Here is an 18,338-nt window from a genome sequence, read left to right as displayed (position 1 = left end):
TTTAAGAGCATTATACCCTTAAGAAGTAGAAACCAAGCTTTTAAAACAGTTTTCACAACAAAATTTATTAGAAGAATAGTGGTTTTGAAAAGTCTAGCATCCAGTGAGAACTACCATACACAACATTACAGCTGGGAATGTTTCTCCAAAATGTCATGGTCAAATAATACAATGGAACCATTAACTCTTACACATGCACGGAAGAACTAGCGCGTCTGACATACAATGCAAAAAAAAGGGGGGGACCACATGGATTAAAATTTTAAGTACTCATCACATACATTAAGACACAGCTTATTTTAGTCCAGTCAAAAATCAGAACTGCATTAAAAAATTTTAATGTAGTGCAATCAAACCAAAGAACTTAATTTGTGATCGTAAGTGCTCTACTACATAAACATTGATCATAGCAAGGAACAAAAAGTTCAAATCACACCGTACAAAAAAATCTGTAAATAAATATAAACTACAGTACAAGAGAAATATTAAATTATACAATTCCGTCAAACTGTAAACAGTATATTGAAATGAGGTCCATAAGAGTAAAGGGGGTTCCTGTTTTGTTGCATGACACTCAAACTTCTAGAAATCTGAAAGATGCCGTTTTCTGTATCTTCAAAGGTTTTAGGTTTTATATATGGAGAATGCCTTTTAGATGTAAGATATCAAATATTAAAGCAGAGGAATAATCTGTTTTGTTAACCACAGATAGTACTGCAGAAAACAAAAGTAGTTTTAAAGAATAAAGATCTCTAGCAGACAAGTCTTAACATTAAAAGATGCAAAGGCTAAAGCTGAAATTAGAACTTCACATCAGAAACTTGTCATTGAGGGCTTCTAGGCTACAAAATATACTGACAAAATTGTCTGCTGATATATAGGCCTAGACCTCTGCTAATTTTTTGACATTTACATACTCATGTTACAACACCAACTTTGGCAGAATCACTACTAATAAACTCAGAGCACTCCTGGCCCAATGGTTCCATCACAGTGGCCAGTGCACAGAATTCTCTAAAGACATTGCATAAACTAGAATGTAGAGGTCAGACACCCAAGGACCAGTGCTTGAATTTAGTAGTAGTATGGTGAAGAAGCAGGAGCCACATTGAGGAAGAACTGCATCTGTCGTATTTTACAGAGGCAGCAAGGAATGTCCTTTAATTGTGCTGGCTATTAGTGGCATTTAAAAATATATAGTTGAACTGTGTATATGTGTGTTGCATGTGCTGGCTATACATTTATGCACGTTTTGTTTTTTTAAATACACTGTTAACAGGAACCCCCATATTATCTGCTCAGTAGTAATAACTGAATATATAGAATGCCACTATAAGAGTGTGAGGCACCGTGTGCTGGAGAGTTATATGCAGCTTTAAAATCTGTTTGGCTGAGTTATACCTGGATACCTGAACTGAGTTTTTTAAGTTGACATTCATCAAGGATGTGCTACCAGCACGTCAAAATAAAAGCAAAACAGAAAAATACAAGTCACTGTTAGGTTTAAGAATAGCATCAAAGTACCTGAATTGAGTGAGAATAGTGTGTAAACTGTCCCTGAGGGTTTTTAAACAGTGTGTACAAGTTGGATTCCTAAGAACATTAGCTTTATTTAACAGTGTGGACTGATAAAATACCAATGTCTGACAGTTTAAAGTGGAGGTTATAAAGAATTATATGCAAACACTCCAAATGTATAGTTTATACATTTCTTCTCAAAGCAGCAATAAGCTGCTGTAAAGTATACATCCCATCAGAACAAGCAACATGTGGGAGTCAGATAAAGGTTTCTATCTTAGTCTGGTTTTCTGACAGCACAGCATATCAATATCCAATGACTATATCTTTCCTAGATCAGAATGTAACTAATTTCGACTAGCAATATAGGATTAGACTTTTAATCAAACACTTTGCTATTACATACTAAAATTCCTTAAACTTACTAATGCTGGTATACTAACCTAGTTAATTATCCCCCCCTCATTTTAGAAATATACCCTTCCACAACTTAAAAACATTAAGATCCATTTTCAGTCCTCTGATGTAAAAAGCATGTCAGTGAATTAATATTAAAAATTTACACAGTAAAAAGGCTTGAATTTCAGCCAAAGATTCTAAATACTGCTCATTCCCTGAAGACTTAAAGGGAGAGAGAATCCCTACCCATTTTCCTAGTGATTTATTTTTCTAAAACTGTCTGACACAATTTTTCATTTTGGGGAATTTCCCCCTCACCTCCTCTCAAATTCCAAATTCTCAGCCTGAAATGCTTAATGAAATGGGGAAAATGAGGCAGTCACTTGGAATTGCTTGAAAGGTACAAAATGTTATTGTCTTTTTAAAAATTAAGACAAGAATTATTTGTGTAAATGTGATCTGATCCCATAGTATGTAATATGCTTTATATTTTTAAATAATCACCCTAAAACTTACAGTACCTAAGACTCTGAAGATAAATTAAGACTTTAGTGTTGTAACAGAAAAAGTGCTGAATTATCCCTTTTCTAGTACTTTAAACATTTCAGACAAGTGCTTTCCTAAGTGACAGTAAAGTTAACTATATACCCTTCCACCAAGCAGGGAAAAGTTACCTGGATTGAAAGAAAAGACTTTTAGGAGTGTAGCACCGAGTAGTCACCAAATAACAGATGTTATTCAACTCCTTCTGAGGGGGTAAAATATTCCGGATTGAAATTCTATTTGGCGATTGTATGTTAAAAATCCCTGCTCTACTGTGTCAGTGTCCTGTGTCCAACCCTCCCGCCGCCCCCCCACCCCAGTCCCCTTACACACTATCCACTGAGAATCTAATCTCTAAAGAGATTATTTTAAAATTTATGTTTTCAGGACATACCTGAGAAAGGGTGCAATTATGCAGAACAAGGAACCCAAGACTGCACTAATACTGGTTACAGGTTCATAAATTCTTTCCCAAGACAAATCTAAAAAGTCTAAGAGGTATGGATCTTAAAATATGTCTTAACTGCTTTAGATTTTTTTGGTATGTGTGTAGGGTCATTTCCAGTGTTGAAAACACCATCTTGAACCTGCTCAGTGACAGTTCAAGATGGGGTAAAGAGTTTATTTTCATATTCAAACAGTAAAGATTAAATATTATGATTATAATATTTGCTACATCCGATAAATCTACGATTAACTAAAAGTGCTTGCTTTTCGGCTTTTGATATAGCTCTACGTGAACTGGAAACCTTAAAATTACCCCCCCAATAGTTGCAGAATTAACTCAAATTTTGTTATCTGTCAAGCCAACATTTATTTGTCTTGATTCTCACTTTTCAAATAATCTAGAAGATTTTTCTGACTATCAAATGAAGGCGGCCCAACTGTCCCATGTGCCCTGTCCTGCGACTCAGTTTTAGTTAGTTATTTAGTTATAGGGCGGAATCCTTCCTTCAGCTTTACTTACTTCCCCCCACCCTACTTCCCAACTCCCTCTTCCAATCTCCTTCATAACACTTAGGGCACACAGCTACAGGGCCAATGTCTGCTTCTTTAAAAAGCAACTGCGAGTTTATTTGGGAATGAGAGACAGAGAATATGAAAAGAATTTCCTCTATTTTCCCTTCAGTCACCATGTTCACAAATCCTACTCAAGTCTCAAGGACAGAATGTATCCAGAAAAAAACTAAGACGACTTTGGAGGTCTGCATTCCTTGTACCACGATTATACTTTTTTCCTTTTCAGTAGTGCTTGAAAGCAATTAGATTAAAAAAAATCCTTATATAGCTTAATCAAGTTTCCAAATGGGCTGTTTGGTTAAAGCCATTAAGTTTGATAACACTGGCCTGACCATAGTATTAATGAAGACCTAATTATAATGGAAAGTAACAAGGAAAACAATCTTTGCTATCTTCATGAAGGTCAAAATTTAACCTATAACTTTTAATGTCTCCTATAAAAGACTAAGTAGAGCAATTCAGTCTATTGCCATATTCCATCACCAACGACAGCAACCTGAATACATAGAAAAGGGTGGGTCACATAAAAACAAACTCTGGCATTTAAACAAAGAATAATTACAAAAGAAAGATGTGTCGTTTCAAAACTAAACCTACAGAGATAACAGCTCTTAGAAAATGACACTGAGCTGTCATATCAGCTGTAACTACTCAAAATAATTTCAGGTTCTGACACTGGGCTGACTCAATAATTTGTTTTATAAAAATAACTGACTGAATCCAAGCGTCACTATTATGGGTCAATGAAATAATAAAGAGTCACAAAGGCTTAGCCAAGCCTCGCACCATGTGCTTACCTGGGGCAGGGGGAGAACACGCAGCTCAGTAGCAGCTCCAAGGCTGCTACGTACTGCCTAACGATAAAAGGTAGTTACGGTATGAGCCTTTGCAGGTAGTCATTTTTAGTCTAATTTAGAGTTCTCTCCAGAAAATTCGGAACTAAACTTCTCATTGTGCCTTCCTATTTTACTATCTGATCCCATATAGCTCATCTTATAAATAGCTCAGGTAAAATGCTGGGGAATGGAAATGCCAATTGATTGAGGTAATGGTTTATATAAGATAACCAGAGTTCTAAAAGCACTTCAATATTGTAAAGTAAAAGTGTACCAAATAAAGCTAATATACACTTTACACTTGTTGAGCTTGCTCACCAGAACTGAACAGTAATTAACTTCACATAAGGACCCCTATTATCACACAAAGCCTTACTCATATCCATGATCTGCTGCAGCAAAGGTTTGTCAAGCAACATCTAAACTTCAGAATAACAACAAACTTAACATTAAAAAGTATTATACACAAATATAAATTATTTTTCCTGAAAGAGAGACCTTGTCCTTCATGGTATTTGGGGAACAGAAAAAAAGTGTATAGCTCATCACAAACATAGTTCAGTCACTTGTAAGCCTTCTGAACAAGTGATAAACACATTACTGTCAAGCTTGATGACTCTGTTTCAGAAGTGAGAATGCTAATGATAAAAATACCACCTAGAAATCCTTCCACAGAATTAGTGTTTTTTGACTTTATAGTGCCATAGCTTATCTACTCTATATCTATGTTTTCTCATAAAAAATGTAGGAATTGATTTTAAATACACTCTCTCTTTCTAACATTAGTCTGAATAATATACAGTTGAAGTAATGCCATCATCTGCCTACTGGAAAATGAAAGGAGAAAAGGCTTTTGTGACAAAGATAGTTGTGAACTATACCTTCCCATACCATAAAAATGGTCAACTGTTGTTTGGGCCATGCAAAACTCTGATTAGCAGAAATTAAGCATGCGAATGGACCAATCGCTATTACACATTTATGAGGATGTCCCCAAACTAGAATATCTACACTGAAAGTGCCAATACAGAATAGTGGCAAATCAAGAGGGAAATCAAATATTACGGGATCACTGCGGCACCAAGACTGAGAGCCAGCCATGTGACGAGCCACATCCAAGGAACACGTGGTATAATGGAACTCTGAACACAAAATTTAACATTAAAAGTGCACCTGAATATTACAAACTAACTTTACAAAACCTACAATAAGGTAAAATATATATCTTTTGAAATATTCAGCAGCTTTCTGTATTTTTTTTAAAGTTTTTTTTTTTGAGAGGCTCATGAAATTTAAAAGGGACCACTATCTAATTTCAACCATGCTTCACAAAACAATAATGGCTATTTTATATTGCAGTTACCAATGTAATGCAATTAGTGCTTTAAAATAATCTACACTCAAAAGGAAAAAGAGAGAGAGACCAACCAACCTTTGGAGGAAATATGCTTATTCAAAAGCTTCTTGGAAAAGAAAATTTACCTGAATATCAAGTCATGACTGATCTCAAGTGTAATGTTTAAAAGCTTCACAGACATGAATATTACAATCTTCAGGTCTCAGGACTTTTAATCTGAGAAAGTTTAGAGTTTGGTTTGTTTTTTAAATTCACTTTCTAACCAAAACAAATAATAGAAGTACTCAAATTTTCACTATTTACAACTCTCAGCCTACAATCTGAAATGACACAATACAAGTTCTCTTATTTAAACTGCAGCATTAAAGGGTAGGCACACCATTCTTCTGCTGCTCGATTGTCATCCACTGAAACACACATAGAAAATATTTATGTTAGTAAAATGATCACTCCATTACACTACAATGACAAAATTTACATAACTCAACTCATACGTCACTTTAGAGACTACCACATGGGATTAAAACCTCTCTGAACAGTAAAACTCTACAAAAGTTGAACTTTTAGGGCCAGATTTTTTAATGGGCCTTATTGATGCCTTTCTGAGGGGATTAAAAAGAAGCACAAATTAATTGCTCAAAGGACCTTTCTGCAGCAATGCTGGGCTATAGAATGCCCCTAAACATCATGCAAAAAGGCACCATGGTTACAATTAATTGTGTGTGACAAATCGAGTGTGGAACAAAGGAGGCGTTCCTTCATAAGCTTAGTCCTTTGCTTTTAGCAAAACTTCTACTACTTCCTTCAACTGCAGATGAAAACCATATATTTCATTAAGTATTTTTATTGCAACTTCCAGCTAGGCTAGAAAATACTGCAGAGTCATACACTGCTCTGAACCCAAACTGCTTTTTCTGCTGAGAAGACTAGCAAACTAAGAGGAAACAGGCTCAGTCATCCACCGATCAAACTGCTACACATAATAACCAAACCAAAAGAGGAACCCAAGCCCAGGCTATGCCAAGAATGTGTGTATTTTAGTAACAGCAATGGTGTGCCTAACCTTTGAACACAAAGGGTGCCAAGGAAAAACTATCGTTAACCTAATTAACTGCTCCAAAGTTTCCAGGCAAGAATTTACGCCTTGGGAATGTCTGGACCTACTCCTCAAACTGTTAGTATCCATCAGAAATCATTAACCTCAACTTAACGCTCCCAGTTTGATTTTATTTCACCAAAAAAAATCCAATGACTTTTTGGGGTTTGTTTTTGGTTAAGCATTTAGAAGGGCCTGATCACCTTTTTCAGTAGGTAAGAATATAGGGTCATGTATGGTAGATTTTGTTTTGAAGAAAGAGTAATTTCAATTTGGTCATGATGCAAAATTAAATTTCATGGGCTTTATTTACCTGTTATTCTTGCAGAAGAAATTGTAGAAAATAAATGTCACAAGCCTTATCAGTGTGACTTTAAAAGCCCATCTCAAAAAAAAAAGCTTAGATGTTCTTTAAGGAGTGCTTATACAGAACATAATCTGAAAGGTCCTGTGCTAACGGTGTGCTAAACAACCATAAAAATTGGCTAAATAGCAGAAAAGTTGAGAAAGGGATAGTATGTAGGATGCCAAAAAAAGTTCAAAACAACAAATTAAATTAAAAACTAAAAATCCCTGCCCACCTTGTACTAGTATTTGAATTAGTTAAAAAAGAATTGCTAAGGAGCTTGATTTCTGATTGAATTATTGTTAGAAGTGAAAGCAACCTAGATCACATTAGGTTACCTTGGGTTTGTGTTTTTTTTCTCTCACCACAAACACAGATTCTTCACTTGTGTGGATATTTGAGCAGATTACTGAGGCTGTAAAATCTAGATACCACTTTTGCATTATTATAATTACTCACACACGTTTCCCCCCTATTTCTCCCATCCCCCCAACAAACAGATCTTAAAAATTTTAAAATAGTTGCTGCAACTGACATTCAGTCGTTAGTTAGCACATGATCAAATCTGTAAAAAGATTTAAGAATACAAAGAAACTTAGTTTGCTAAAATGAGGCATCCTCTATTGTTTTATGTACTGTACCCTGACTGCTCCTGAGTAAGAAGGGAGCTCGTCCTCCATGAGATAAGGCTATATCCTCACTTGCTGGGTGAGACCAAATTCTACCCTTAGAAAATCCCAAATGAAACTACAGCAAAGGTAGTGTTACACCGTAATTAACCGAAGCGTTTCTGAAGGTAGTGTGTGCACACTTTCCACCTCCTTCCCCTCTGGGTGAGCACTAAACAGATTGCTAATTTGTTAAGTAAACTTAACAGTGAGAAGGGAAACCATAAAAATGTTAATTGATCCAAAGAATTATTTGTCATTGAACAGTCAAATTTCTTAAATTCAAAGGTTCATTGTCCTTAGTTTCTTTAGTTTAACCCTTACATTAGTTGAATCTCTGAAGAAAAAAATGTGAATAATTTTATAAGATGGCTTTCCAATTTGCAGTGATAAAGCTCCCAAAACGACAGGTGGTTTCTAAAAGGGGGCTTTTTTCTTTTCTTTTTAAATAAAGGCAAATATAACTTAAGGAAAAAAAAGAAAGAAAAGCATGCAGGCTCTACAGGCAAGGAGTCCACTTCCATGTATCTGTTCTCTGTGAGGTAACTCAATTCTCTTTTGTAGAGAAACATGCAAAAAGGCCAAACAATATCTCGAGCCATACTGCACATGAAAAATTTAAAATATGCAACATTCAGAATGCACCCTTCATCTCTGTACACACAGGTCAATGCAAAGTCTGCAAAGAAACGAGTGTCACAGAAATGAAGTTAGGCGCAGCCATGACAGCTGAACCACGCAGCAGTGCTCACCCAGTGTGTACAGTAATTGGCACTCTACAGTATTCCTACTCATTTTTTGATTCATTTGCACTTTGTGCTGCCTCTCCCTGGGGATCTAATTCAATCTTTACAGAAACATCTGGCCCCTCCGACCTCATTAACTTCATCTTTTTCTTTGGAGGGTTTTTCAAAGTGCCCAGCCTCTCCTTTACTTTGTACTCCAGTGTACTGTGGGGAATCCCATAAATACTCTGAGCTTTGGAAACACTCATTTTTCCACTCATAACCACTGAGATCGCTTCCTCCAGTATCTCACTGTTGTACTGTCTGTAACGCCCTCTTTTCTTCCGAGGCTGCTTGGAGCCAGGATCTCCTTCTTGATCCGATGTGGGATATGGCTGTCCAGAGGTAGACTGCTCAGCATCTGAGCCCCAAGAATCGGGTCCAGCATCTAACATGCTTTTTCTATTTTGTTTTGGAAGAATAGCCCTTAATTTTTTACTAAGCGCGCTCTCCGTTTGTGAACCCATTACCAAAGAGCTATAGCTGTACTGATCACCAGTGCGAGATTCCCAAGAAAGATCCATTCCTCGAACTTGTGGTATCTTTAAATCTACAGGAGATGAATGGCTCACATCCTTTTTCCCATCTTGTTTTGCTTGAAGTGCCATTTTTGGAAAGGCAGAGTTTTCTGCAAGAAAAGGAAGGTCACTGATGTTGCTGAGTGCACCATTTCCCCTGAACTTCATACGGCTGAGGTTGAACTCATAATGTGGTTTTGCCCAAGAGGCTTCCCTGGATAATATTAAGTGCTGTCCATGATTCTGTAATCCAGACGGCCCAAGGCTGGCAGCTGTGGACAATTGGTTTCTGCTCAGTAGTTCTTCACTAATCTGCAGGGATCGAGCCAGTGGAACTTTGAGTGATGTGGAGTGTCCAAAACCTTCCCTGGTTCCATCCTGTAAGCTTCTTGGAGGTACCCCATCACCACTCCGAAGTCCGTCTGGGCGGTACTGGCTGGGTCTCCCAGGTCGCCTAATTGGATGGAAGGAAACTGATGTGAGCAGGACTTGCACAGGTAGGGAGGGATGGGTGAGGGGACCACTCCTTTATTAGAACGCCTTGCTTGGGTAACATCACTTTGTGTTATTTATTTATTTTCTCTAAAATTAAAAAAAAAATGGTCTCAGCAGTTAGTTTTAAACTTGTTCACAAAAAACAAAAACAAAAGCAAAAAACAAAAAAAGAAAAAGAAAAAAAACCAGGAGCTTTTGGGCAAAGAAAAATTAAACCTGTCAGCTAGTCTCTGGTTGGGTTCACAAATATTCGGAGAAAAAGTTTCGCGCAACTGTCTGAAAATAGCACCTTAATTACTAATTACAAAGTAATCATCAAGTCTTCATACTACAAAGAATTGTGTTACCAACGTGACGTTACCACTAAACAAGTACAGTAATAAAAGAGTAAGCCATATTATTTATTTTAATGCAACATATTCAACATTCATGACAATCAGCTATAAAACGAACAATTTACATTGGTGGAACCCACAGATAACTGCTCATTTATTCCCACAAACAAGTTGATGTTCTTATCAAAAATCAGGCAACTCCAAATGACATTTCTTATTTTGCTTGGGAAAAAAAAATGGCTACCAGCCCCACGGTAGGGGGGGAACCCCAAACCAAGGCAATGAAATTTTTACCCATCAAATTATAACTTACCACATTTCTTCATTTAAAACACTATTTGTTGCAGATACACAAATACCACTCAGTTTTCCATTTGAAATAATCCAAGCTTTAAAGAAATTGCCCTTTATTTTCCCAAAAACTTTGTTCCTTAAGTTCTATTCAAAGTAATTATTGTCAGAGTTATAGAAACAATTTTTTAGCATTTTCTTTAGTTGAAGGAAACCTTCTTCTTAAAATACCAAGCATTGATCTTGAAATTTTAAGTGGGATACTTTCAAATAATGCTTTAAAAAAATCAACAACTGACATAAAGTTAATTCATAAGGTTTTCATTTTTACAGTAGAGAAGGATTTATCAGTGATAAAACTGGTAACTGCTAAAGCATGCCCAAGGGGAATAATTACATTAACTAGGCACAAAAGCAGAACTTTGCAGAAATAATGGTAAATCAGCTATGTTTTCCGAAAGTCTACAGGGACTCTGCTGTCACCAGTAAATAATATAATATGGATGACAATTCAACTAAAAGGTGGGTAGTACTGTTTGGTGCTTTCGTCTTCCAGAAAACTCTACCACAATGAGTGCATTTGCTTTCCATTCAGAGGGACAAACACAGCAATTTCAACCATACAGTACACAGATCTGGTGGCCAAGTTTAAAGAAAATCTTATACAAGGGATGTATTTATGCAAACAGCACTTAGGCTTCTACACGTGTCCTTGTTTACACAACTCAAGCTTTTTGATACATAAATGGAACCAAATGATTTGGGACCATGATGACTTATATATATAGTATGAACTATAGTGAAAAAAGGGCTTAAGAAAAAAAATGATTAGTAAACTATGCAAAATGAATTAAATTACTGTTACTTTTAGACTGAATAAAGGAGGAGAGAAAAAGGAAGATGATGGAATTTTAGAGAAAATAAAGGGAGCATTTTAGAAGTCAGTAAAGGAATCCTTCAATTTGAAGGTAATTAAGAGTAAGCTGGAGAAGGTTAGTCCATTTAGTGCCTACTTACTCCTTTGATATCTAAGTATCTTCCCCATGTTGACATTCTAAGAGTTAAATAAACCTAAATAATTAACTATGTTTCATATCTAGATGAAGCTCATTTTTGGTCACAACACAGTTTTATGAAATGCCGTCCCAATATGGCATCTAAGCATCTTAATATATGACACTTAAAAATGGCTACTATGTACACATACAGAGAGAATTAGATAATTCTTACACTATAAAATTGGGTGGTTAGAAAATCCTCTTTAGTCTGGTAATAGTTCTCAAAACTGATCATGTAATAATGTCTTGGAAGCTTAAGATGGTTATCTATCAACACCGACAACCAGTCTTATCTAATCAAAAACAAAAAATACACACAATTATTTTCTGAACTGCCACACAAGAGTTAAAATTGCAGTTCAAATCAATAAACCAAACCAAACCAAACCAAGCAAGGAAAAAACGAATAGCCCCTATACTCCGTTAGCAACACCAAGTTAAAGACTGGAACCCAACTTTCATTCAACAACTTCAGCATACAAAACACTGCCTTTACATGTGAACTCTGGAATTATTTAGGTTGGGTTCATATTCCTCAACACTCAACAACAAAAAACCCAAAGACATTCTTGCCATATTCCTAATTATTTATTATTTGTACTAAACGGGCAAAATTGACTATACTTGCCAATTCTAGATTTCATAGATTGTGCCTTTACTTGATTGACAGACTAAAAGTAATTTTACTAACGGTCCACCTATAAGTGTTAGTTGCTTAGTTGTGTCCGACTCTTTGTGACCCCATGGACTGTAACCCACCATAGGAGTGTTACTCTAATGGACTGTTTTAAAACATACAAGGGAGACTGGCATCAATCTTTGATAAACTGTCCCCTGTAAAACTGTGGAAGGCCACAAATATTTTCCCTTACCCGTTCCCTTGAGTACTGGAGCAGCCTGGAGAATGGCTCAGGGAAGTGCTGCCAGCACACGGACTTTTCTTAGTGGACAGATCAAGTACACCGTCTGCAGAGACACAAAGAAACACCTGAGAATATTAAAAACTGGGAGCAAGGTGAACTGAATAGGCTAAAAGTGTCAAAGCAGTAGGCTTACTCAACTAAACAGATAAAACTAGCCGTACGTTTTCAGTTACAAAACCAATTCATTAATAGAATCAGGATATTTTTTCTTCCAAAGAGACATAAGTTTATCAAAGTCTGTTGTGTCTACCATCTCCAAGAGTTAAACATTTTATTAATAGGACAAAAGAAAAGTTAAAGCATAACACTAAAGATGTTAAGATACAGTGAGATATTAGAAACAGCAGTTTACATCATATGAGGCTCTGTGATGGAACTATGAGATGTCATTTTTTTTAATTACCTTGATCTAAGTATATAAGATTAATGAGATAATGTCATACAAATTATAAAACCAAATTTCTCAAGAGCTAAGGCTACCTGAAGTATCAGGGGTACATAAAAGTTAGATTTAGAAAAAATTTAAATGCAAAACTCATTTTAAAAACAAATTTATATGGTTATAGTAAACATATATACTGTATAAGATAATATGCAAGATGAATCAGTTGTTAACTGTTTATAATTTGCATATATCCAAATTACTATTTGGACATATCTGCAGAAGTCTGTATATTTGGATTCAAACTTTCAGGGAAAATCAGCAGAGATTCAAAATTTACTTGCTCATATTTACAAAGGCAAGGTTTTTCAATTAATAAGCTACTATAAATTGATGGCAAAGTTTAAGGAAAGAAAGAAGAATGACACGGCCTTGATACTGATGGGAGCCTTGGGGGAATAATCATTTCTTTCTTTTACTATAAAAATCACAAATTCATGTTATTAGAACATAAAATAGAAGACTTTAACTCTATCCAAAAGCCATTTTTCCCCCTGTAGACATGTCTAGAAAAGAAAACTCATAGTCTGAATAACTTTTAAAGCTGCTGTTCTGTTCGAAATTGGAACACTCAATGCCTCTGATTTTCAGTTGGTAGGCAGAGAGGCCTGCTATCTGGTTATATTAAAGACCACGCCAATACAGAACCCTCTTTGGACTTCTGTCCGAGGACACTGTAACTCCCTATTTCAGGTAGTTAGAAATAAATATGCAACTCAGTTTATAAACTAAAAAAGCCCTCAACTCATACAAAGTAAGGACACTGTGTTGTCTCTTAGAGCCACTAATATTTCTAAAAACATAATTGAAATCTTGTAGAACCAAGTATTCCATTAGAGATCTAATCCAATTAGATTCCTAACAAGAAAATGCACTGCTTCAAAGACAGTACTATTTTCACAGTCTAATCATATTATAGGTAACATACTTCAAATCTATCACTGAAAAATTGTGATTTAAGTTGAAAATACATTAAAATTTGTTAGGAAAAATAATTTTAGAAATGTTTCATTTGAAGTTGATATACTATAATCCTATCATCTAGCTCGAATTTCTCTTGCTGTCAACACAACATACCTTTCAAGTATAACACTTGCCATAAGAAGTTAAATTAGATTAATGTGTATCTTTGCATGTTAATCTCCATTATTAATATTTTAGACACAACCTCTATGCCATCATTCTCCTATTATAAACCCGAAGTTTGAAATGCAACCTTTAGAGCAAATAGACTGTTAATGAAAACTACCAATCTGTGGTAAAGAAAACAATTCTCTATAAAACGGAAAAGAATAACTTTATAAACAACATGGTAACCAAAGGAGGTCTAGAAGGTCTCCTGCTGGGAAATCTTAAGAGATTTTGACTGCTGTTCACTCACAGAAAGAGAAAGAAGGCAAAGGAAAGCTATTCAAAAAAATATTCTTTAAGAAGCAACTAAAGCCAGCCCATTAAATGTCATTACTTCATAAATTACTTAAAATGAGCAAAATAAAGTTCTTTCAAAGAGATTCCTACATGAATTAAACTTACTTTTCAAAATAAATCTATTTCTCACCAATAAATTCACACTTTTATGAGACTTCTATGGCAATAAAATCTCAGTAATACAGATATCACTAATCTATAACTTGTAGCGGTTCAAATAGTGGCCAAATTGAAATGATTACTTCATCTTTGTGAAATTAAAGGTAAAATGAGATCACAAAGCAACAAAGATATAATATACTTAAGAGAGTACCTTTTCAAAGACTCAAGAAATAGCTGCTCTGCAAAACTGATACCCTCTCAATCTCTTAACTTAATTAGCACCCTCAACAATAGACACCTTTTGAAAATATTCTAACTAGTTCATAATACAGTGTATGTATGTGTATTTATAAAATGCTGAATATATTTTAACAACCCAAGTGTTTCCACTATCTTCTCAATATTTCTAATCCCCTGAGTTTTTTAAAAATGCAAGTAATATATATTTTTGCCTCATGATCTCACATGCAGAATGTAACTCCTACCTAACAAGATGTATTTATTTCTCAGGTAGGTGCTAATCCTAAACATTGATGGGAAGGGGGGGGAAGTTAATTTTTCAAAAGGATTTTAAAAACAATGGATATGACAATGCTTTGGAAAGTATGCAATACTCATATAAATATCAAGTAACAATATAAGCACTTAACTTTCCCAGGTGGTACATCAATCATGACTATGAACTACTGATGGGTAAGGTAGCCAATTTATACTTCTTCTCTATCACTGCAGAGTCCAGAATAATTTAAAAATCACATTAGTGATGCCCTACATGCCAATACCATTTTTTCTCCCCAAACTAAAAGTATTCTATTGGACAGAGGAGATCTTGACATCAAACCATACCTTGTTCGCTAGGTTCTGACTGAGACTTTCTGACAGTAAGGTCCAGAGGTGAGTCTTGGTCAGCCATGAGAAGTTTGCTGAGCACAGGGTTCTGAGCAGTTGCAGCCGTGGGAGAGGTGGTGACTGGAGATGCTTTCGGCAGGCTTTGGTTCTTTGTGCTATTGGGCTGGCTGGGGTCCTGAGTAGAGCTATTTTTTGAGGTATATTCAGCAGCAAATTGTTGGATCATTCGCTGCATGATCTCACGGGCCACTAGGGGAATATTGGGGTCGGAGACCCAGGGACTGTCTGTAAACAAAGATTTATTTACTTTTAAAGTGGGACAATGTACTAAAAAGAGACAGCTTTCAAGCAAACAAAATTTCATTTTATTTTTCTTTCTTAAAATGCAGTATCCTAAAAATAGTATTCCCTCTTAGAGCTATATTTTTAATCTGCAGGCTTATAAAAGTTGATTTTTAAAAATAAAATTTTAATAAAATTATTTCTACATACCACCCCCACCCCCGAATATGAAGTCAAATAAAGGGATAACAAATAGTATATCATATGGGTAAGAATCACTTACCTGATACAGAAATCCCCAAACCCCTTTTCAATGAAATTACTCCCTTCTTTACCACCTATGGATCACATCTGGTTTCCCCTAGATCCTTCAACCATTATCTTCCTATATTACTGAAGAATGAACACTTTCTGCTTAAAGACTGCAGGCATATCAACATTATAAAAGGAGGTACTTAAGATTCATGATAGGCCAGGGCAACAGATGTCACATTTTAATACTCATCACAACCACTTTGAGGGTTTGTAAAAAGAGATTGCTGGGTCATTTCTCCAGAGTTACTGATTTAGCAGTTCTAGAGTAAGCTCAGGAATTGGTGTTTCTAACAAGTTTCTAGATGCTGCTGGCCTGGGGACTACACTTCTAGAATCTCTAGGCTAGGAGTTTAAATGCCAAACCTCAAAACTTTAAGACCAACTTACTTTCGATAAGTTCTTTATGCTCTACCAACCACTGAACACAGTAGAAGAGGAAGTAATAAACATCTAAGTTATCAATTTCTAATCAATGTTAATTTTAAAATAAAGACCATATGAATTCACCAACTTATAAAACCCTCAGGACTGGAAGGGACCCTGAAAGTAAAATAAAAGGGAAAACATTTTGCATAAATATATTATCATCACGTCTCTGTCATTAACACACTATCAGGGAGATTAAACGTTGTTTGAGAAAAGCAGAGATAATGTTTGTTTACTCCTGTACTCTCAGCACCTGATCTTGGTATAAAGTATGCATTTGTATTTAGTTGACTAATAAATGGATCACTATCAAATCAGTCAACAAACAGTTCTTAAAAAAAAAAGCAACAAATGAGATAAATGTGATCTAAAGAGTAAATGGCATGTTCAATTTTGTACAGATGGCTACTGATAGACCCTTGATTAAAACATTCCACCCATATTTTATACTTCCTTCCTACACTTCCTAGGCTTTAGAAGATGGGTCTCAGAAAACCTGAGTTTCCTTACTCTTTTAAAGATTAACCACAGAAGGTCAGTTACTTTACCCATAGTATTTTGGAGCTATAAGAAACCTTGATTAGTCAGAAAAACTGACTAATTGCTATTAATTTATCACTAAAATCTAAAAACCAAACACATCATTCAAATCAAACAGGACTCCCAAGAACAAATTTTTTTCCTGAAGGAGGACAATATTCAATATCAGAAGATAGTCATATCCTAAAGTCAGAATATTTAATTCTCTGGAGTTTAATAAGGTTTGTTCTATCAATAATAACATTTCTGTTCTACTATAAAGTATTTTCAATCTTAAGTTTCCTCTCTATAAAAGAGACTATGGGTATGCTAGATGGTTAAAGAATAAACCTATTCAACTAGGTAATTAAGTTCAGAAGTTATTACAATCACTGACAGGGGTTCCTTAAATGGTTTAATGACATTTTAGCCATGTATTGCTTTGTTCAACCTCTCTTCTCTGGGTTTTCTTATTAGGATTTCTTATTAAGTAGAGAGTCATTTAACTTTTTTTCTTTCCATATCATAAAATCCTCTGAATGTATATAATTTTAAGTTTTAAGATGTTACTGTATCTTTTTATCATCTGAAAAGCTGGAAAATAAAAGAAAGCTTCCAAACAGGAAGCAAAATGAATTTATGAGATATTTCTGTGTTTAACTAGATTAATAAATATTAAAGAGACTTGCAAAGAGTCAAAGATTTTAGGATAAAAACCATAAATAGCTACTTTTGATCTTTAAATGTCTGCAGCATATTTTGCCCCTCTGTTGAAGAACTACTATATTCATGAAACAGTTCGTGTTTATGATCAAAGATCATTTCCTGCTATGTCTCTTGAAAATTTCTTGAAGCATTTCATTCTTTAATTTACTTAAAACACAACATCTATAAACCTAGCCATCCTCGGGGAAACATGCACAACTGAGTCAAATAAAAACAACGTATCAGGTCAAAGTTAAAACTACAGAAAACACGTGAATGCTACATCATAGCCACCTGTTATGTTTTTAAAATGCAAACCTAACTTTTAGGAAAGTGTCAAATTTTGAGAGACAAGTGACAAAGCCAGATGAAAAGAAATGATTATGACAGCTGTACCGTCCTTAAATTGGAATTTATTACATAGAGTCCATACCACAAAAACCTACTTTTATTTGCAACTAATGTTCCTACCTAGCTACAGATAACCTGTTCATACTCAAGTATTCAAACAATATGTAATACTCTGCAAACAAATGACTAAATCCAAATATCTTATTTATTAAAAACAAAATATTCTCAGATTAAATTGCCTGTTACATCTCTGGAACATTTTTTGATATCAATTTGAAGCCTACTAATGCCCATCTTTAGCCACACCCAAGAGGATTAATAAAAAATCTAAAAGTAACAATATTAGCACATAAAGGGGAAACTTCCAACTGCAAAGCAGTATTTCTTTTTCTAAGCATCATATGCCAGTATACAGACAAATATACAAACAATTCTACAATTTCAGAGGATTCTCATCTCTTAAGACCTATTCCAAGGTAACAATTTCTCCTCTAAAGGGTATGTACCCCTAAATTTAATTTTTGGATAAAAACACTTACAAGAACTTTAACCTACATTATTCCTATACAACAAAGAGATGGGACTAGTAGAGAAGCAGGCTAGAAATCTCTTCAAGAATCTGCTTGTGATTAACCTCACTAACTCCCCCTAAGCAGAGTGGATTAAAAGTGGTTGGTTCCTCCATGTAAATTAGGAAGAGGAGTTCCTCTTTTCAGTTAATGACATTTCCT

At 35.2% G+C, this 18,338-nt stretch overlaps 1 protein-coding gene across 14 annotated transcripts in view; it reads right to left on the bottom strand.

The window, feature by feature from the left end:
* The window catches only part of LCOR (ligand dependent nuclear receptor corepressor), a 133,537-nt gene that overhangs the window by 27,879 nt on the left and 87,320 nt on the right, over nucleotides 1–18,338 (bottom strand). For 11 of the 14 annotated variants that reach the window (XM_024985870.2, XM_024985877.2, XM_024985875.2 and 8 more), the window contains 2 exons: nucleotides 15,007–15,294; nucleotides 12,138–12,231 (listed from right to left, as the gene is read on the bottom strand). The exons of 2 other annotated variants lie outside the window; for them this stretch is intronic. In XM_024985870.2, coding sequence (XP_024841638.1) covers nucleotides 12,138–12,231; nucleotides 15,007–15,294 — 382 coding nt within the window. Of the gene's footprint in view, nucleotides 1–46; nucleotides 9,541–12,137; nucleotides 12,232–15,006; nucleotides 15,295–18,338 lie in introns of those variants that run through there. One more of the 14 variants, XM_024985881.2, reaches the window with a different exon arrangement.

Source organism: Bos taurus, chromosome 26 (assembly GCF_002263795.3).
Source record: "Bos taurus isolate L1 Dominette 01449 registration number 42190680 breed Hereford chromosome 26, ARS-UCD2.0, whole genome shotgun sequence".
Taxonomy (NCBI): domain Eukaryota; kingdom Metazoa; phylum Chordata; class Mammalia; order Artiodactyla; family Bovidae; genus Bos; species Bos taurus.
This window is presented reverse-complemented; position numbering and strand designations above follow the sequence as displayed.